The following is a 16198-nucleotide window of genomic DNA, read 5'->3' on the forward strand; positions in this document are numbered from 1 at the left end:
GGTCCCTGAAGAGGACTTTTAATTAAGAAGCTCTAATAAGATCTAGGAGAAAACTTGTAAGTCACTGGTCTTCAGGCTGAGAGCTACAGATCCCGGGGGTGTCTGTGGCCAACCAGCAAGGCACCCTAAGCATGTCCTTTCCAGGAAGGTCGTATCCTACACGGAAATCTGCATACGTACATTTACAGATCTAGACATCTACTGGAAGATTCCTAGGGATCACAAAAAGTGGAAAAAGTCTTAAATAGGCTGCTTTTGAGAAATGGTAGTCACTGAGAAAGCAGTGAGGCGAGGGCTGGGCTGCACAGCAGTGGCTCTTTGTGTCCAGGCACGTGTTCGAGCCAGCCAGGCTTAAATCACCATCGCCTGAATTGCAGATGAGTACATGGATGAGATTTCCAAAAGCACTTGATATTGGTCTGTATTTACGTGGCGGGAACAACCCCACCTTGTGTGCATGGGCACGTATGAAGCAGTATGTGCTGATGTTTACTCAGCATCTCATTACCCTCCATAAAACAACCTGTGCTGGCTGATGTGGTGCTTGGTAATGCCATGCAGAAGCACTCCAGGATGCTTTCGCACTGGGAGCTCCAGCACTGGTCACAAAGGAGAACAAGAAGTGAGACTGGAGAACATTTTGGACCTTTTTCAAGTCTGGTATTTGCTGAAAAGCAAAGTTCCAGAAAACTGGAGGTGCATAAAAACTTGAGATAACTTTGGTGAATTGTTCTTGGCCGGAAGACAAAATGGAAAATTTAAATGTTCTGTGTAGATTGTTTTAGGACTAAACATCTTGAATTTCTCTTTCAAAATGCTCTCCCTTCTGGCAATTCTCTCAAAACTTCTGGTCATATAAATCCGAGTTATTGAAGATACTGCTTGAGGACTCCTGTCAGAACAATATTTTTTTAATTGGAATTTTTTTTAAGCTCTATTTAGTTGAAAATCTCCAAAGTTTTCCTTTGGAATGAAGCTCGAAACAAATTATTGTCTTTCAGCTTATTACTACTCGCTTAGCTGTCTGAACAAAAAGTGCTATGCGAGTTCCCAAGAGGGGATGATGGGAAGTTCAAAAAGAGAAGAAATTGTCAAATAAAAGATTCAGTCGTGGTAAGTGAGCCCCTCGACACGGCAGGGTCCAGGCCGGGACTGCTTGTGCCGAGGTGCCCGTGACTCCTGGCTGCAGCACTCCCCGTGCCTGACGTGTGCTGCCCTGGTGATTCACAGAGCAAGGAGCCTTAAATACCTCACTAATGCAACCTGTGGGCTGAGCCCTCCCTCAGCTCCCCTGCCAAACCCCAAAATCAGCAATTTGACCAGTTTTGCAGAGAGAAGCAGCCCTGGCTTGGCCGGGCTCGCAGCAGACCTCGTTTGTATCCGCTGCAAAGGGGGATGCGGCACCTCCCTGCTGCCCTCTGGAAAACCCTTCGTATCCTCCAAGGAGGAATAAGAGCGGCACTATTGTAACGGGGAAATGAATTGCTTACTTTCTGGATTTGGCAGCTTCCCGTTTCGGAAACCTGAGATACTGACTCCAATTTCTGCTTGCTGCCAGCCCAGGAGGAGGGGATCCGAGACTGCACATCCCCTGAGGCAGCGGTCCATTTGCTAACTGTGCCTGCCGGACAATGCCACTTACACCGGCCACAAAAACACCCCTAACCTGTGCTGCCCAGAAAATCACCACGGCCTTGAACTCCCGTCCTTCTGAAGCAGCTCCCGGCACTGCGCATTCAGACGGCGTACACTGGCCTCTCTCACAGGGCAGCGAAATACAGGACTGCTTGTTACTGATTAATTTATGAACATGCCAGTTTCCAGACCTAATTATGATATTGTGAGCAGCTGCATTATAAAAAAGATGTCTGACTTGCCATACATAATGTAATGGATCTTTTGCTTCAAGGACTCCGCTGCCCTTTGAAAGTCAATGAGGGCGGGACGCGGGCCTGGCATCGCCGCGGGCGTGCTGCGGCAGCGCGGTCCCGGGGCTGTCACGATGCATTTGGCTCCCCGGCCGTGGTGTGGGGTGGGGTGGGGGAAGAATTAAGGTTCAGAGCCACCTGTGCAGCCAGGAGGCTGTCAAGGGGCTGCTCCGCGGTCTGTTTTCACATGTTTCTGTCAGAAGTGCTGGTAAAGTTGGGCTTTGCCTCTGCAAGAGCTTTTTTGTAAGGAAAATGTCCTTTACTTTACAACATAGTGATTCCTCTTCTGCTGCTTCAGGACACGTTACTCTCTATAAAACCAACGTCTGTCCCATCTGCATGGTCAGGCCTGTCTGCCCAGCAGCTGCATCAGCTTTGAATGGGTTCCTAGCTGAGGCTGGCAGCTCGGCAGACTCAGGGGAATGACCTGCAGGGGTTTTCCCTCCGTGATTCAACACTTTCTTACCTTGGAGCACTGAGAAAGCCTTTGGATCTTGCCCTTCAGCCGGTGGACCTGTGGGGCCACTTTTGGCTGGGAGATGCAGCTCTTCGTTTTGGAGACAATGACTGCAGAGGAAATTGGTTTGACAGCCAGAGCTAAGTGAAATGCTTTCGTGGCTGCAGATGGCAACTGCATAAACCGGTGATACCTACTGCTACTTTCTCTAACACCAGTCTTTACAGATCAGTGGGTTATGTGCATTTTTTTGTGACACCTCCTGAGGGATGTGGCTGAAGACAGAGTCAACATTGCTGCTTTCCTGGCTCCACGAAAACCTGACAGCCAGAGACAGGAGTGCAAGACAGCATCTGGGCTGCGGGGACGCTTCCCATTTCTTCCCTCACCGCTCACGGGACTGCTAAACATCCAGGCTTCACACCAGGCAGGAATTTGGCACAGATATTGGAGTGAGTTCTTCCCCATTCAGCAGCAGAAAGACAGAAGCAGAGATGTGATTAGGTTATTAAAAGATATTCTTAAAAGATACTCTTTCAAGAGTACCATGTTAAATTACTACCGAAGTGCAACTGCCTTCTCCAACATGGGAAGGAGTCCACGCACATGGGAGTGCCCAAACCACCTGGAGCAAATCTGAGGGGGAAAATGCTTATTTCTTCCCATTTAAACAAAGGGAATATCAAGCACCTTTGTGATGCAGCAAGGCTAACTTGCCATGCACTCTAGTGAAGTTGAAATTGAAGAGGAGTGGCCAAGCCTATTTTCTTTTCGAGTTGCCCCTAAGTGGGAACTGAACAACCCAATTCTTCAGGTCCAGTTTGGGTTCGTCCCCCTGCCCCCACGGACACCCCAGCCATAGGTTTGCTTCCTTTCTCCATATGCGAAAGAGGGGAAAAAGCCAGAGCTGGTGTTTTTTTGCTTCCATTTCCAGCTTTTAAGGCTTTGCTGTAACCATTGAAGGACGTAGCTTAGAGGAACCCTGTCCTGCTCGAGCTGTGCTGAATGCAGGCATAACCCGAGCAGCCAGTTAGGAAGAACTGCTCTTCAAAAACCCTTCCCTTAATCTGAGCATGACACTAACGGTCTGGCTTTTTTTAAGGCCCTTTTGAAGCTCGCCCAGAAGATTAACATGTAAATGCAAAGAATGCTCTGGAAGCTCTTGAATGGAGATAGCTATTTCCAAATGGCCACGGGATTAAACTGAAAACAAAAAAAAAAAAAACAACAAAAAAAGACGTGATTAATGGCATCGTGGCCAAAATAAGGTGAGTCCCTAAACAAGATGACTTAGTATTTGCATATGACCTTGATGTTAGTTTCTCACACTACCTTTGTTTATTTTTACTGGAAGAAGCACAAGAAAAGCACGATGCTCGCTTAAATCTGCATGAACCCAAACATCTGAAGCTACGCTGCTCCTTTTTCCTGGCTCTCTTCCTCTCTGAGGGCACGCTGCTTGCATGCTCACTCCCGTTTTTCCCATGAACTACAGGGTGTAGGCCCAAATGCCCTTTGCAACTGGTAACTTGCTAGGCACACTAGGTTCCCGTTAGTTAGTTGTTTCATAATGCCTCAAGTATCTGTGGCATGAATATATTAAAAGCACTGAAAATGGCAGGAAATAACTATGCATGAGGAGCATTTTTTTTTTTCTTCCACAGGGTCAATTTTATTCATCTGCTGAAAACATCTCCCAACGAGAAGAAATGTTAAGTTACATGGAAAAACGACCGCAACAACCGCATTAACAGTGTCTGGGCGGCACTGCCGAGTGTGAAACGCGCCCCGGTGCCGAAGCTGGAGGTGCCTCTCCGTGCAGCGTGGCGGAGAGGCTCCTCCTTGCACCAGCACGCTCTGCTCTGCAGCGGTGTGGTGCCGTGGTCCCTTTCGGTGGTGTTAGCTACAGACTGGCACTTGTTTCTGCGGGGAGAACGAGCTGGGTCTCTTAAGACCCAGCGGCCAGGCCGGGGGAAGAGCTGGGAAGGGTGGGAGCAACGCCCAGGGCACCCAGCTGGCACTGCAGCTGTCCCTCTGGGCACGGAGCAGCTCTCCTCTGCCACACACAGGGCCTGTGGAGGGGAGAGGAGTCCCAGCCACACACACTCCTTGAATGACTGCCGAACGTGCCTGTAACACAGAGCAGTCCCAGGCAATTACCGCTGCGCCGAGACTGCTCTGGGGAGCCTTGCTTTCCTGGGCCGAATTGCAACTCTCGAATCTCAGTGGGTTTGGCTGAAAAAAGATCACGGCACTGATCTGTTTTCACTGACGGCTGTTTCCCGCTCCGTTGTCATTAAAGTGAAATATAAAGGAGCCAAACTCTGGCTTCACTGAGACTGGTAAAAAATGGGGCTTCGGGGGGATAACTGCAGTTCACACCGCAGCAGCCAGTGCTGTGCCTACCTTGGTTCTCAGCCAGTGAATTTTAAAGCAAACACCCTCCAGGACTGTTCTCCATTTGGATTTATTAGTCATTACCAAGAAAAGATAATTAGCACTTCTGAAACATTGTGATAATCAGTAGCATGAACTGTTACCAATAGAAACGGCTGGGCTGGGGTGCTGGTGCAGCGCAGGAACACGGCAGCTCTGCTCTGGGCACAGCGCCCCGCCTGTCCTCTGGACGGAGCGAGGACTCCGGTGGGCACAGCCTCAGCTGGAGGAAATGCTCATAAATACCAGCACGCTCATAAATACCAGCATCCGCGGAGGGGACGCCAGTTTACACGGGCTAAGGCAAGGAGTGGGGTCACCCCTTGGCTGCTGGGCTTCTCTGTTCACCGGCAGGCCGACTGACTGTTGGTACCACGTGCAAACCTGGCTGGTTAAAGGCAATGGCAAATATTGCTCTTTCACTGTGCAGCAGAAAAATAAGAGCTAGGTAGTTTCCTTTTGCTGTTTTTTATCTTTTCCCTGCTGACTCAAAGGAAAATAACCCTGTGGTGGAATGAAGGGAACCGGGCCGCACCTCGATCCTTCAGACAATGATGCTATTTTTTCCCCTTTTCTTTCTAAATTGATGAGAAAACTGTTGGACTCAAGTCAGCACTAAGACTCCAGAATCAGTACTTCCCTTATTATTCCCCAAACTTCCATTACTTATAATCATCTGTAATATTCATACGAGGGATGGGATATAAATCTCATGTGCTTAGTCTAAAACCCTAAGCATTAAGCATGCCGGGCTTCCTGCTATGCAAAGGAGTATTACTTAATCAGCTCAGAGGAGTGGGTCTATTAGATTTATCAGTGTTGGTATCTAAATAAATACTAGAATGCATAGGCATGTTTGTAGTCTTTGTTTTTGTTTATCTGTACCTGAAAGTAAAAAATCCATGCTTAAGAACAAGTGCGGATGGAGGATCTACCCCCGAAATACTTGCAAGTCTGTAAACACCACCTCTTTCCTGCCCTGTGCAGAGCATTTTAGGGCAGTATAACCTCAGTCTCTAAACCTCAAAGTATTAGGAAGAAAACACAGAAATGTACCGGCAACCTTACAGAAATGCACTGTTCCAGTGAACGTGCTTTGTGCCCAGCAAATCCTGGGGCTGAGTCCAAATCCATCGCTGAGGCAGAGCTGTGTCTGCAGCTGATGTCGGGGCTGTGGTGTGGAGATGCCTCACCTGTGTAACCCCTCTTGATGCTGACAGAAGCTGCATCTTCTGGCAGCAGAGCACCTCAGGGCTGCGATTCCAGTGCCAGTGCCACCCCCAGGGGCACAAAGCAGCTGCAGGGCCAGCACCTGGCTGGCTGATGCACACAAAGCACCCGCGCACCTCTGCACCTCTCCTGGGTGCAGTGGAGGGTGCTGTGGAGGTCCCGGTGCCACCGAGATGAAGCTCCCTCCCTCGATGTGCTGGTGGCAGCTCAGGAGCTACGCACACAGAAGTAACGAGGTCTGCGAGCAGCTGCTTGTCTGCTGTTACTGACCTCTTAGCACAGAGATTGCCAGAACAGTCACAGGAACTGAGGCACAGCTTGGACTCGAAGAGCTGTCTGGTTCACGGGGGTTACCATGGCAGTGCCCTGCAGACAGATGCTGCAGAGGAAGGCGGAGATGTCAGACCACAGGGACTCTTCTGTGTCTTAGACAGAAGGCTCGCTCCCATCCTGGGAACTGGTGGAAGGTAATCCCAATCTCTATGTGTCTGCCTGTTGTCAGATTGCTTCTAACAGTGGAACTGGCTTTAAAACACCTGGCTAACAATTTACAGACCATATCAACACTAATTTCCCTCCTCCCCATCCCCATTTCCCACCGGCAGCACAGAGCCGACCTCAGAGCACCCCACAGAGCAATGCGGCTCTCTGCTGAGACTTTCTGTCTCCACGAAAGTCATTTCATTCTGGTACTACTCTTTCCTCTGCTGCTGGTGCTACCGCAAACAAGTGCTGTGGCTGGGTAACACTGTCTTGGTGGAAACCTGCCTCTGGCCTGAGGAGCCTCGGCTGGGGCCTGTGTACCACGGAGAAGCTGGAGACCTGATGGGCTGAGCGCTTTCTGCGCTGCTTTCCCTCCCAGCACCTGGGTGAGCAGAGGAATATGCTGGGCTCTTGCACCAGTCTGGTGTCACCCCAAAAATCGGCTTGGGCGTGCAACAGGCTGCTTGGAGAGCTTGGTGTAGCCTGCTGCCTGGGCATGGGTGCCTCCAGAGGAGGCCAAGGCAGGAGCAAAAGCACAGGCATGGCCCAGGAGGTCTCTGCTAGCCTGCAGGTCTCCAACCAAGTGTAAACAATGCTGACTTCAAGACTGCTCCAGTGCCTCAGGGTCTTGCAGGAATAACCCCGACTTATTTACTGCCTGAGGATGTTAGGATTTCTGGAAGGAGCTAGCTGCAGACTGCAATACTGGGCACAGCCATTGTACACTGTGTGTTTCAGTGCAAACCCGCTTGTGGAGCAGGCACAAGCCTTCTTTGGTCAGGAACAGGCACGTGGCCCCAACTTTATGTGTAGGAAAGTGCCCACGGCTCATTTTTGCATCCCCTTTGCCTTGGGAGCGCCATGGCCGGGGCTGGCAGCTGGTTACAGCTCCAGCTGGCTGCAGGGGCCGCGGGCAGGTCATGCAGAGCCGGGTGAGGATTGGCTTAGCATGGGGTCCGGCAGCTGCCTCCCCGCCCCGGCCAGCCAGCGGGAGGGCAGGGGATTAGGAGCTCTTTGGACGGCTGCGGGGATCACGCTCGTATCTGATGTGATGCACAACATGCGCCTGCTTCGCTGCAGGCACAGCCCCTACCTCTGATGTGAGATGTCTGCAGAAAATCCCAGGATTTGGTTTTCAAAGAAAAGCGATTCTTATACATGTGTGCTGCCTTCAGCGCGCCTCCCCTTAGCAGAATGCTGCTGTCTTTTAGGCCACGACAGGACAGGCACGAACAGGTTTGGTGCCGGGAACAGCACCGCAGTCAAGCACAGAGCTCAGTCACTATCTGCTGGTAATCGCTTCGTTCCTCACTGGAAGTGAGGGAATGGGTGATTAACGAGAATGAAGCTCAGAGTTCATAATTAGCTACTTCAAGAAAGGCCTTTCAGTAATATGTAACTGGAGATACATAGATGCTTTTAATGCTAGGCCAAGTGTGAACTGATTGGGTCTTTGGTCTTTCTGCTTTTGTGAATCACACTACAATAGCAGCTTAAAAATAAAAAGTATTTTTAATTTAAACTGGTCTAGGCAAATGCCACACTAAATATAGTGTGTATATGCAGTATATAAGAGCAAGGCTAAGAAAAAGGATTATTAGAATAGCTGAAATTATTTTGTAAATGGCATATACTGCATATCTATACAGTATAATTGTCATTCCTATCCTGTCAGATCTGTGTGGAGGCAGCTAGGTGCTTAAATACAACTTGGTACATTAGCTGGGGCATTTACTCCTGTTTAGAGCTGGTCTGGGCTTTAACTCAGGGTTTGGGGGTTTTATCTTTGGATTTGGGGTTTTCATCCTTAATAAAAGCTGAAAGGTGCAAGTGCTTTGAACTAGATTTGAAATAGATTGTACTCCAGCACAATCTGTTCTACAGACAGTCACCTTGAACCAACACTTTGAAATAAGTCTTTCTATTAACTTGAACAGGGGGTTAACCAGGCATCTGTGAAGAAAAAAGGCATTCTCTTTCTCTGCCTGTTGCTAATTCCTCTACAGTTAGACTCGTCTCAGCTAAGCATGTAGACCTGAGCCCCATCCTGGAATTATTTTGCCCAATTCCAGGTTACAATGGCACTTTTGTGTTAAATCCAGTTTCTTTGCTGTATGTCTTTTTGTCTGTCTGTTGGTGGCTGTCCATGGAATGAAGAAGCCTCAGAGCTCCCTGGGTATGACAGTGAAGGGGATGACAGGACTGCTGGATTCGAGGTCCAGAGCGGTGAGGAAGCATTCGATGGCTGCTTCATTTTTCCCCTGAGCTTGCAGGACCTCCCCGAGGCTGTTCCAGGCCTGGTGGCTGGTGTTCTGGATCTGGATGGCGTCTCTGAGGACCTTCTGGGCCAGCTCCCTCCGCCCAAGCCTGTTGAGCACCAGGCCCTGCCAACAAACAAGGGAGGAGCAGTTAGCGGGGGCACCAGGCGGCAGAAAAAGGCGAGCCCAAGCTCCCAGCAGGCTGGGCAGACCTGAGCGTGCAGGCGCAGTAGCCTTATGCAGGGGATCCCTCCTCCCTGCTTCTGGAGAAGAGGAGTGATCAGCCTTTAATCTCTGCTTTTTCTGGTTGCGATCCTTTTGATTCTGTAATTTAAAACAACAGCTGTGAAGATTAAGCAGACCGAGTAGCTGAATTAACACCTGCATGTCTGCAAAACCCAGCTGAGGCTGAGGCGAAGTCCCTCAGCTCCAACATCCTCACCATATAGAAAGAAATGCCTTTCCTCTTGACAAACGGACTAGAGGGATGAGGCCCCTTTCCAGGGCCACGCTGGTCATAACAGCATTGGGGCCCCTCTGTCTGCTGTACAGCCTAAGGCAGTGTGGGGGAGAAGGATAGAGGAACCTTGTTAAAAAGCTGTCCTTAGGGTAAGAAAAGACACAAGTGGGTGTAACCATCTGGAAGGAACAGGAGGGGGAGGATGAAAGAAGCGCTAGGAAGAACATGTTTTCCTATAGGGCTGGCGTAGATGCCTCTGAACCCACAAAGCATCTAATGAGCCGGGCTCCCTTTTAATTATACAGCCCCCAACCTCGCTGAGCCCAGGTGGTCACGCTGGCTTTGGATACCACAGCGTATTAGTGGCATTTTCTTGCTTCCTCCTCACGGTGCTCACACCAGGATGAAGGCCTCGCCAGCTCCATCCAGATGTGGCCTGTGGGAGACGCTGCCAACACCTCCACGTTGCCTGCCAAGCGCTCAGTATGCTCGTATGCTGCTGCACCAAACCTCAGAGATGCCACCACCACTATGAGGTGGCCTCTCTGTGAGGACGAGCTTAAAGGCCTCGTCCTACAGCGTGAGGGATGGCCCGTGCTACCTTGCCAAAGCAACCACCACGGTGCAAGCAGCAGATGCCTCAAAATTTGTAAGGGTTATGCTCTTAGGGTCAAGTTCATACAAAGCAAGAGCTCACATCTAAGTTGTCCCTGTCTTCTGCAGAAAAAACAACAGTCCTTCCCCATGTTGGGTGAGGGACTGCGGTATATAGATGAGCTCCTGCCATCGATTCCTCAGCCAAGGAGTTCAGCGATTCAAAGGTTTCCACATCAGAACAGCCCCAGTGATGGAATTCAGTTTTACAGCGTCATGTGTAATAGCAGCCCAGTAATGAAATGCCATGGATTGGAAATATTTTACTAAGAAAATACCACAATTTGATTTGGTGGACATGTGGAAATGTTGTAAAGGGAGAGGACTGCCTGGCTTCATGCGTTTCCTGATAGGAGACAGTACGTGGAAGCAGTTGTATAGATGAAGGGAAGCATTACTTCTGCCTTCAGTGGGTCTAGTTGCCTTCAGCTGATATCAAAAGATGTAAGAAACCCAAAAACTCTTGCAACTAGAACCCAAATTAAATTTCTAATGAAAAAACGTTGATACTTTTGGAATTGATGAAGATTGTTCGTCTTGTTTTGTTTGCTCTTCCAAAAATACCAAGAGATGCAGGGTACATCAGCATGAGTAACGCATGCGAGACAGTGATATTACAAATACTGACAGAAAACCACTACTTCGCCAGAGAGAGGAATTAAGAAGCACACATTTAGTCAAATATAGGCAGTACCGTGTAAACTTTCGCTGCCTCTTGCACGTAACTTTGACCTGAATGGTCAACTGAGTATCAAATCTCATCATTCAGAGGTTCAGTGGGGATGTTTTTCCTTTAGGTTCCTCTCTCTGCTGGAAAATGGCAGGGCCCCAGGGCCGAATCCCCTTGCGAACAGACACAGGTGGAACAGAGGTGGTCTGGTGGGACAGCCCGGTTCCCTGGAGGTAGCTGCCTGGAAACGGCCGCCAGCACGTACTGACAGACTGGAAGGAATTTGTGCAATTATAATTTGAGTCACCCGCTTGACAAGGATAATGAGGTTCAGAAAGGGCAAGTAGCATGGCCATAGCAAGTCTGCTGCAGAGCCAAGAATAGATGACAGCGATCTCGGCTCGTGTTTGTCCTCGACCACAAAACCACTCTTCCTAAAAACTCTTCCTGTTGTGCTGACCCAGCGGAGCCACTTCTGCTCCCTGCTGGCCGGGGACCCAGCACCACCCTTGCCCTGCCACAGCCACCCCGTGCTCCCGGAGGGCCGCTGGCCCCAAGCGAGGCGCACCGGCCAGCGAGCCCGTGCAGCTGCTGCCTGTCATCCCTCTCCAAGCCGGAGGGGAATTCCCTTCCCGGCTGACATCTCGTGCCTTTCAACAATGTTGAAGTGAAATCCACCTCCTCGTAAAACCCTGGAGGCACTTGTGCGGCACAGAGCCCTGGTGTGCCCCAGCACCCTCGGCTGTGGTCAAGGAGCAGGGGCTGGTGTGGCTCCTTCCCTCTGTGGCTCCCCGGGTAAAGGAGCTCAATATCCACCCCCTCGCTGACACACTACTGGTTGTGCCAAAGGCTGCCCAGGTCCATGCCCTTGCCAGGTGTGCCCTCAGTCCTCCTCCCATCTTGTTCCCACCACAGACAGCCCCACGGCTGCCTTCTTGCCTCCATTTCCATTTGGGGTGGGCAACAGAAGCCGGGCATCAGGCCTCAGCCCAAGAAGCCAGGCTGTGGCCACCCAGCCCAGCCCACAAATGTTCCCAAACCCCAGGACTTCGATCCACTCCTTCGCCCACAGTAAGCCAACAGCAGATGGTGTCAGTCCTTCCAGTAAGGCCAAGCTGAACCGGCAGAAATATGCTGCTAGGTGTTTAAAGGGCAGGCTGAACATCATTAATTCTGGTTGCAGGAGAGTTTCTTCATTTGGGTTTCCTCTCTCCCCTTCCCTCCCTGCTGCTCCTTGCGAGCCACCAGCATTTTCTGAGAGCTGGAGGCTGCACAATCCCCAAGCCTCACTAACATGCAGCACTGAGCACTTCAGTTTTTTGTTTCCCTGAGGTATTTGCACTTGAGAGCTTCTCTTTGCTACTGAATTTCTCATTTCCCCATGGAGTCTGGCTTGCTATAAACAATGCCTGCATGTTGTTGCTATGTAGGTCCAGCTGGAATCTGCCTACAGTGCAAAAGAAAAAAATTATATATAAATTCAGAAAGCCACCCACTGACAGGCAATTTGCATTTTTATCTGGAAGATATTTTTTTAAAAGATTTTTCTAATGAAAGTTCAGTTCCTGAGTTTCTATGGAAACTCATCTGCTTGGTGTGCATGCATAATTTCATAAAGTCAGATCTCAGGAAGACGAGCAATTAGTATAAATACAAGCAGGAAAATGATTAAGGGTTTCATCCTCTTATTCTTGCAAAGGGAGGGTGGGGCTGGGCTTTGTTGTTTTGCTTTGGTTTGTATTTGCGTTTTTGCCAAATTAGCACAGAAACCAGTGCACAAGGTGGCCTGGCTCCTCTGCCACCTCCTGGCTAGCACTGGCACTTCTATTTTTGCCCAGTTATTTTCCTCCCAAAGATGGGGGTGGCCTCTAAGCAGGTTCTTCTCCATCAGTTTTGGTGGTACCCATGTCAGGGCAATAAGGACTGGCTTCTTTTTGACTCAAGCATAATATAAATAGTAAAAAAAAAAAAAAAAAAAAAAACACAAAGAAACAAACAAAACACCCAACCCCAAAGGTGTGTGGGAATCATTTTGCTTTGGAGCTCCCGTTAGGCAGCATGTCAGTAGGGCTTGCACCAGTCCCCTGCTAACCAGACGTAGCATTTCATGTGCTAAGTGCATTAATGTATCTGTACCGAGCTTGGATTGCAATTCACACAGTGATGTGATACTCAGCAATTGAGTGAGGCTGTTCTTGTTTTAGAACAGGAGACCCATGTTTCACTTTAAATGAGCAAAAAAAAAAGAGTTGTTTTCAATTTCTATTAATAAAGGAAGCGAGCAAAACCTCCCCCTTGAAGTCCTAATTCAGGAGGTCTTGGAATTCCTGAGCTGTGCCTTTATTTCTCTAGAGTTTGAAGAAACCTCCTTAAAAGCTGTTAGCTCATAAAACTCCCATAAAATAGTTCAGAAAAGACATTATGGAAGTCTACAAAATAAACCTCAAGCACAAGGAGGAATTTATTTTTAGTAAAGAAAGTCAAAACTTCCTTTGCAAATGTTTAGCTTGAACACCTGATGAGCAGCAGGGAGTTCTCTTGAGTCTTGGCATCCCTGCCTCCTTCCACTAAGGTGGCACAGATTTATTTGTTCTTTCCTTTCTGGCAAAAGATGTTCAGAAAAATATTTTATTTCATTCCAAGAAGGCTGCTTTTTGTTTTCTTGGCACGGTCATCTTCTGGGAGATCTGTACAGGTAGAGTAGCCTCTATTTTTTACATAGAGGTTTTCATAATTACTTTGCACACATTTTTCTTTTTCTTTTTTTTTTTTTTTCTTTTTCATGAGACTCTGACTCCAAAGTGGGGTGGTTTTTGCCACTTTTCCCAACTGAGCAGGGAATTTTGGCCCATTATTGTCAAAAAGAAGCTACCTGAATAAATTAGGGGTTGACCTAATTAGACCTGTTGCTGGGTACTGCTACTGCACTAGCTAATTGATTTCCAGGTAAATGGGGTATCCTTCCTCTCTACTCCAGCCTGCTATATGGCCATGTCACCAGCAGTTACGAGGAGGGTAATTAGCAGCTGGCAGCACACTGGCATACTGGAGCAAAGTGCGCATTCACGAGTGTGCCTATTCAGCAGAAGCCTGCAAAAAGCCTTTCAAGACACATTTGGCACTTGGTGAGAACGATCTCATGTACAGGGAAAATCTGCACTGCTACATACACTTCTGTAATTATTTAGCAATCGGAGTAAGTTGCAAGCAAAATCTGTTGCATAAACCATGATATATCAGAGTCCTTTCGGAAAATGGCATGAAAGATGAAGCCTGAAAATCTTAGGTCCCCCAGAATAAAGGCAGACCTGTAACTATCTGATGCCTCTGTGATTCTCCCCCCTGCATCCACGACCCTTGCATTTCTGAGGAAGCAGGAGTTTTTCTTAACCGTGAGCAGTAGGGTGAGTTTCTCTTGTGCTGTCACTTAGTCATGCAGAAGCTGTCAGTGTGCAGGGTAGCTAATCATCCATTCTGCTGATTCAGTGCAGGCTGTGGCAAATCTGCGCTATAAATCTGAGCTTTATTCTCTGAAAATTCACTGCAGGAATACCCGGAACGGGGGGAGCAGTCAGGGTTGCTCACCGAATGCACTGAATTAGAGACCATGTCTTAATTTGCTGCCATAATGAAGGGTGACAGGGATGCAGTTTTGGAGGAAAAATCCTTTCTTCCAGCACTTCTGCTGCCTCTTTAGTCGAGTGCAGCTTTTCCTTCGCTGCCTTCCCTCTCTCCAACTCCTGCGCTGAAGCTGCAGCATCCCCTGTCAGTCAGTGACGCCGAAGCGCCGCGTTTGACACAGCAAAGATGGGATGGAGGGAGGTGGGGAAGGCAGGCAGGCAGGGTCACAGCAAAATGCAGCATGTGGAAAGGGAAAAGAAGGAATGGCACCGGAGAGGGGGACTGCCCTGTGCTGGAAAAAGCAGACACCAGAGTTTCCATCTCGATTTGCAGCACTCCTGCAGTGCCCGTGGGCGAACCTCAGCAGGTTGGACCCTGAGGTTTCAGCTCTGCTACCTGAAGCACCAAAGGCAGCCGAGCAGCTCTGCTGCCTGAGCTTCCCTTCAGCCTTTTTGTGCGCTCTGAAGGGGCGTGGGCTAAGAGAAAAGATGAGACTGCAGGAGGCAGCGGGACAGACAGCCCAGCTGAGCGTCAGGACAGCGAGGTCTGTAGCCCACCACGGACCTGGGCACACCTCACCAGCCCCACAGAGGTAGCACTACCCTTTGACAGGGAAATGTCCCCTGGAAGGGAAGGAGAAGCAAAAGAAAGGCAAGCCCCCACCCCCATGCCTGCTCTACCTATTTCGGTTCATCAAATGTTAGCAGGGATTTTTGTGCCGCGTTCAGAGCTTAATGGTGATAAAACATTTATTGACATAAAAAGCAAACCCTAAGGCAGCGTTTCAAACCAGGAGGCTCTGATCTCTTCACAGGGAGGCTCACAGAAGCCTAGGGAGAATGAAGAGAGCAATGTTTTTCTGCCTTGTTGGACTGGCGTCACTTAAGCTTCATTCAAAGCAAAATCGCTCGCCGCATCTGAATATTCTCCAGATAATTCCTCCTTTGCAGAGACCTATGTGGAGATGAGGCAGCAAGCAGCGAAACCTAGCAAGCAAGGATGCCTCAGCCACATGCTTGAGATGAACAAAGTGCCGTGTTTGTTTCACACACTCTTTTCCTGGGGAAGGTGAGATTTCTCCAAGCCCTGATCTTAGCAGTTGTCATAGTAATGCTGCAGCAGAGCGCACAGCAGTTTCTAGCAGGACTCCAGGACTCAACCTCACCGTGCTGTCCGCACAAACACGTACAGAAGGTCCAAATCCAATAACTGATAGTAATTTATAACACAGAATGTATAATTTAAGGTGTGCGAGTACTTCACAACATGCAAACAGAGCCTGGTCAGCCTCGGCACTGAGAGGAAAGTGCAGTGCATGACCAGCACACTGACGAGCACCATGCCCACTGTCAGGTACCAGGCTAGAGCACCTGTCCAGAAATCGGTTGCTCTGTGCTTTGTTGGCTGCTAATGCATCTCATGCTGAATAATCTGCTGCTGTTCAGAGATGAGCCACAGCATGGATGGGATCCAAGGTCGAGCTTATGGAGGCAGAAGTCCCAGGTTTGACGTTCTCAGGCTACGGCGCAGGGAGAACTCACCTCCCCTGTGCTCAGGGTGTGCACACTTACTTCTAGCGAATATTTTCAAGAAATTAGGGCAGCATTTAAGCATCCCTTGCCCCAGGGGGGGAGCAACTCTCTGCCTCTATTTTACAGCAACCAAGTGCCTGTATTCTGTCACATGTAGCAAGACGTTGCTGCATACAGCTGGGGAATGTCCAGCCTTCAGACCTGTACACCTGATTGATGTGAGTGCCTGCAGCGTGCTGTGGCTGATGAACAGGGGGTTTCTGGCTGCTTAGGTTTCCTCCGGTGCCAATGCTGGATCTTGCCCCAGTCTTTAAAGCACTGGCTTGCATGAAAGCAGGGACTGGCGTGCACGTTTCATACGCAAGTTATCTGTGCCTCTCTGGACAGAACAAATCTTGTCCGAACGTATGAGTCACGAGCAGGTTCCCCTACACAGAAGGTTCAGCTCTGCTGAGGGTCTCTGTGCAGT

The 16198-nt window shown here is 49.2% G+C and overlaps 1 protein-coding gene across 2 annotated transcripts in view; it reads right to left on the reverse strand.

The window, feature by feature from the left end:
* Nucleotides 1–4016: 4016 nt before the first annotated feature.
* The window catches only part of TTC7A (tetratricopeptide repeat domain 7A), a 164127-nt gene continuing 151945 nt past the window's right edge, over nt 4017–16198 (reverse strand). For both annotated transcript variants that reach the window (XM_082756289.1, XM_082756290.1), the window contains one exon: nt 4017–8918. In XM_082756289.1, the coding sequence (XP_082612415.1) occupies nt 8697–8918 (222 nt within the window). In that variant the 3' untranslated portion in view covers nt 4017–8696. The remainder of the gene's footprint in view (nt 8919–16198) is intronic.

Source organism: Aythya marila, assembly GCF_965140915.1.
Source record: "Aythya marila genome assembly, chromosome: 3".
In the NCBI taxonomy this organism is placed as follows: domain Eukaryota; kingdom Metazoa; phylum Chordata; class Aves; order Anseriformes; family Anatidae; genus Aythya; species Aythya marila.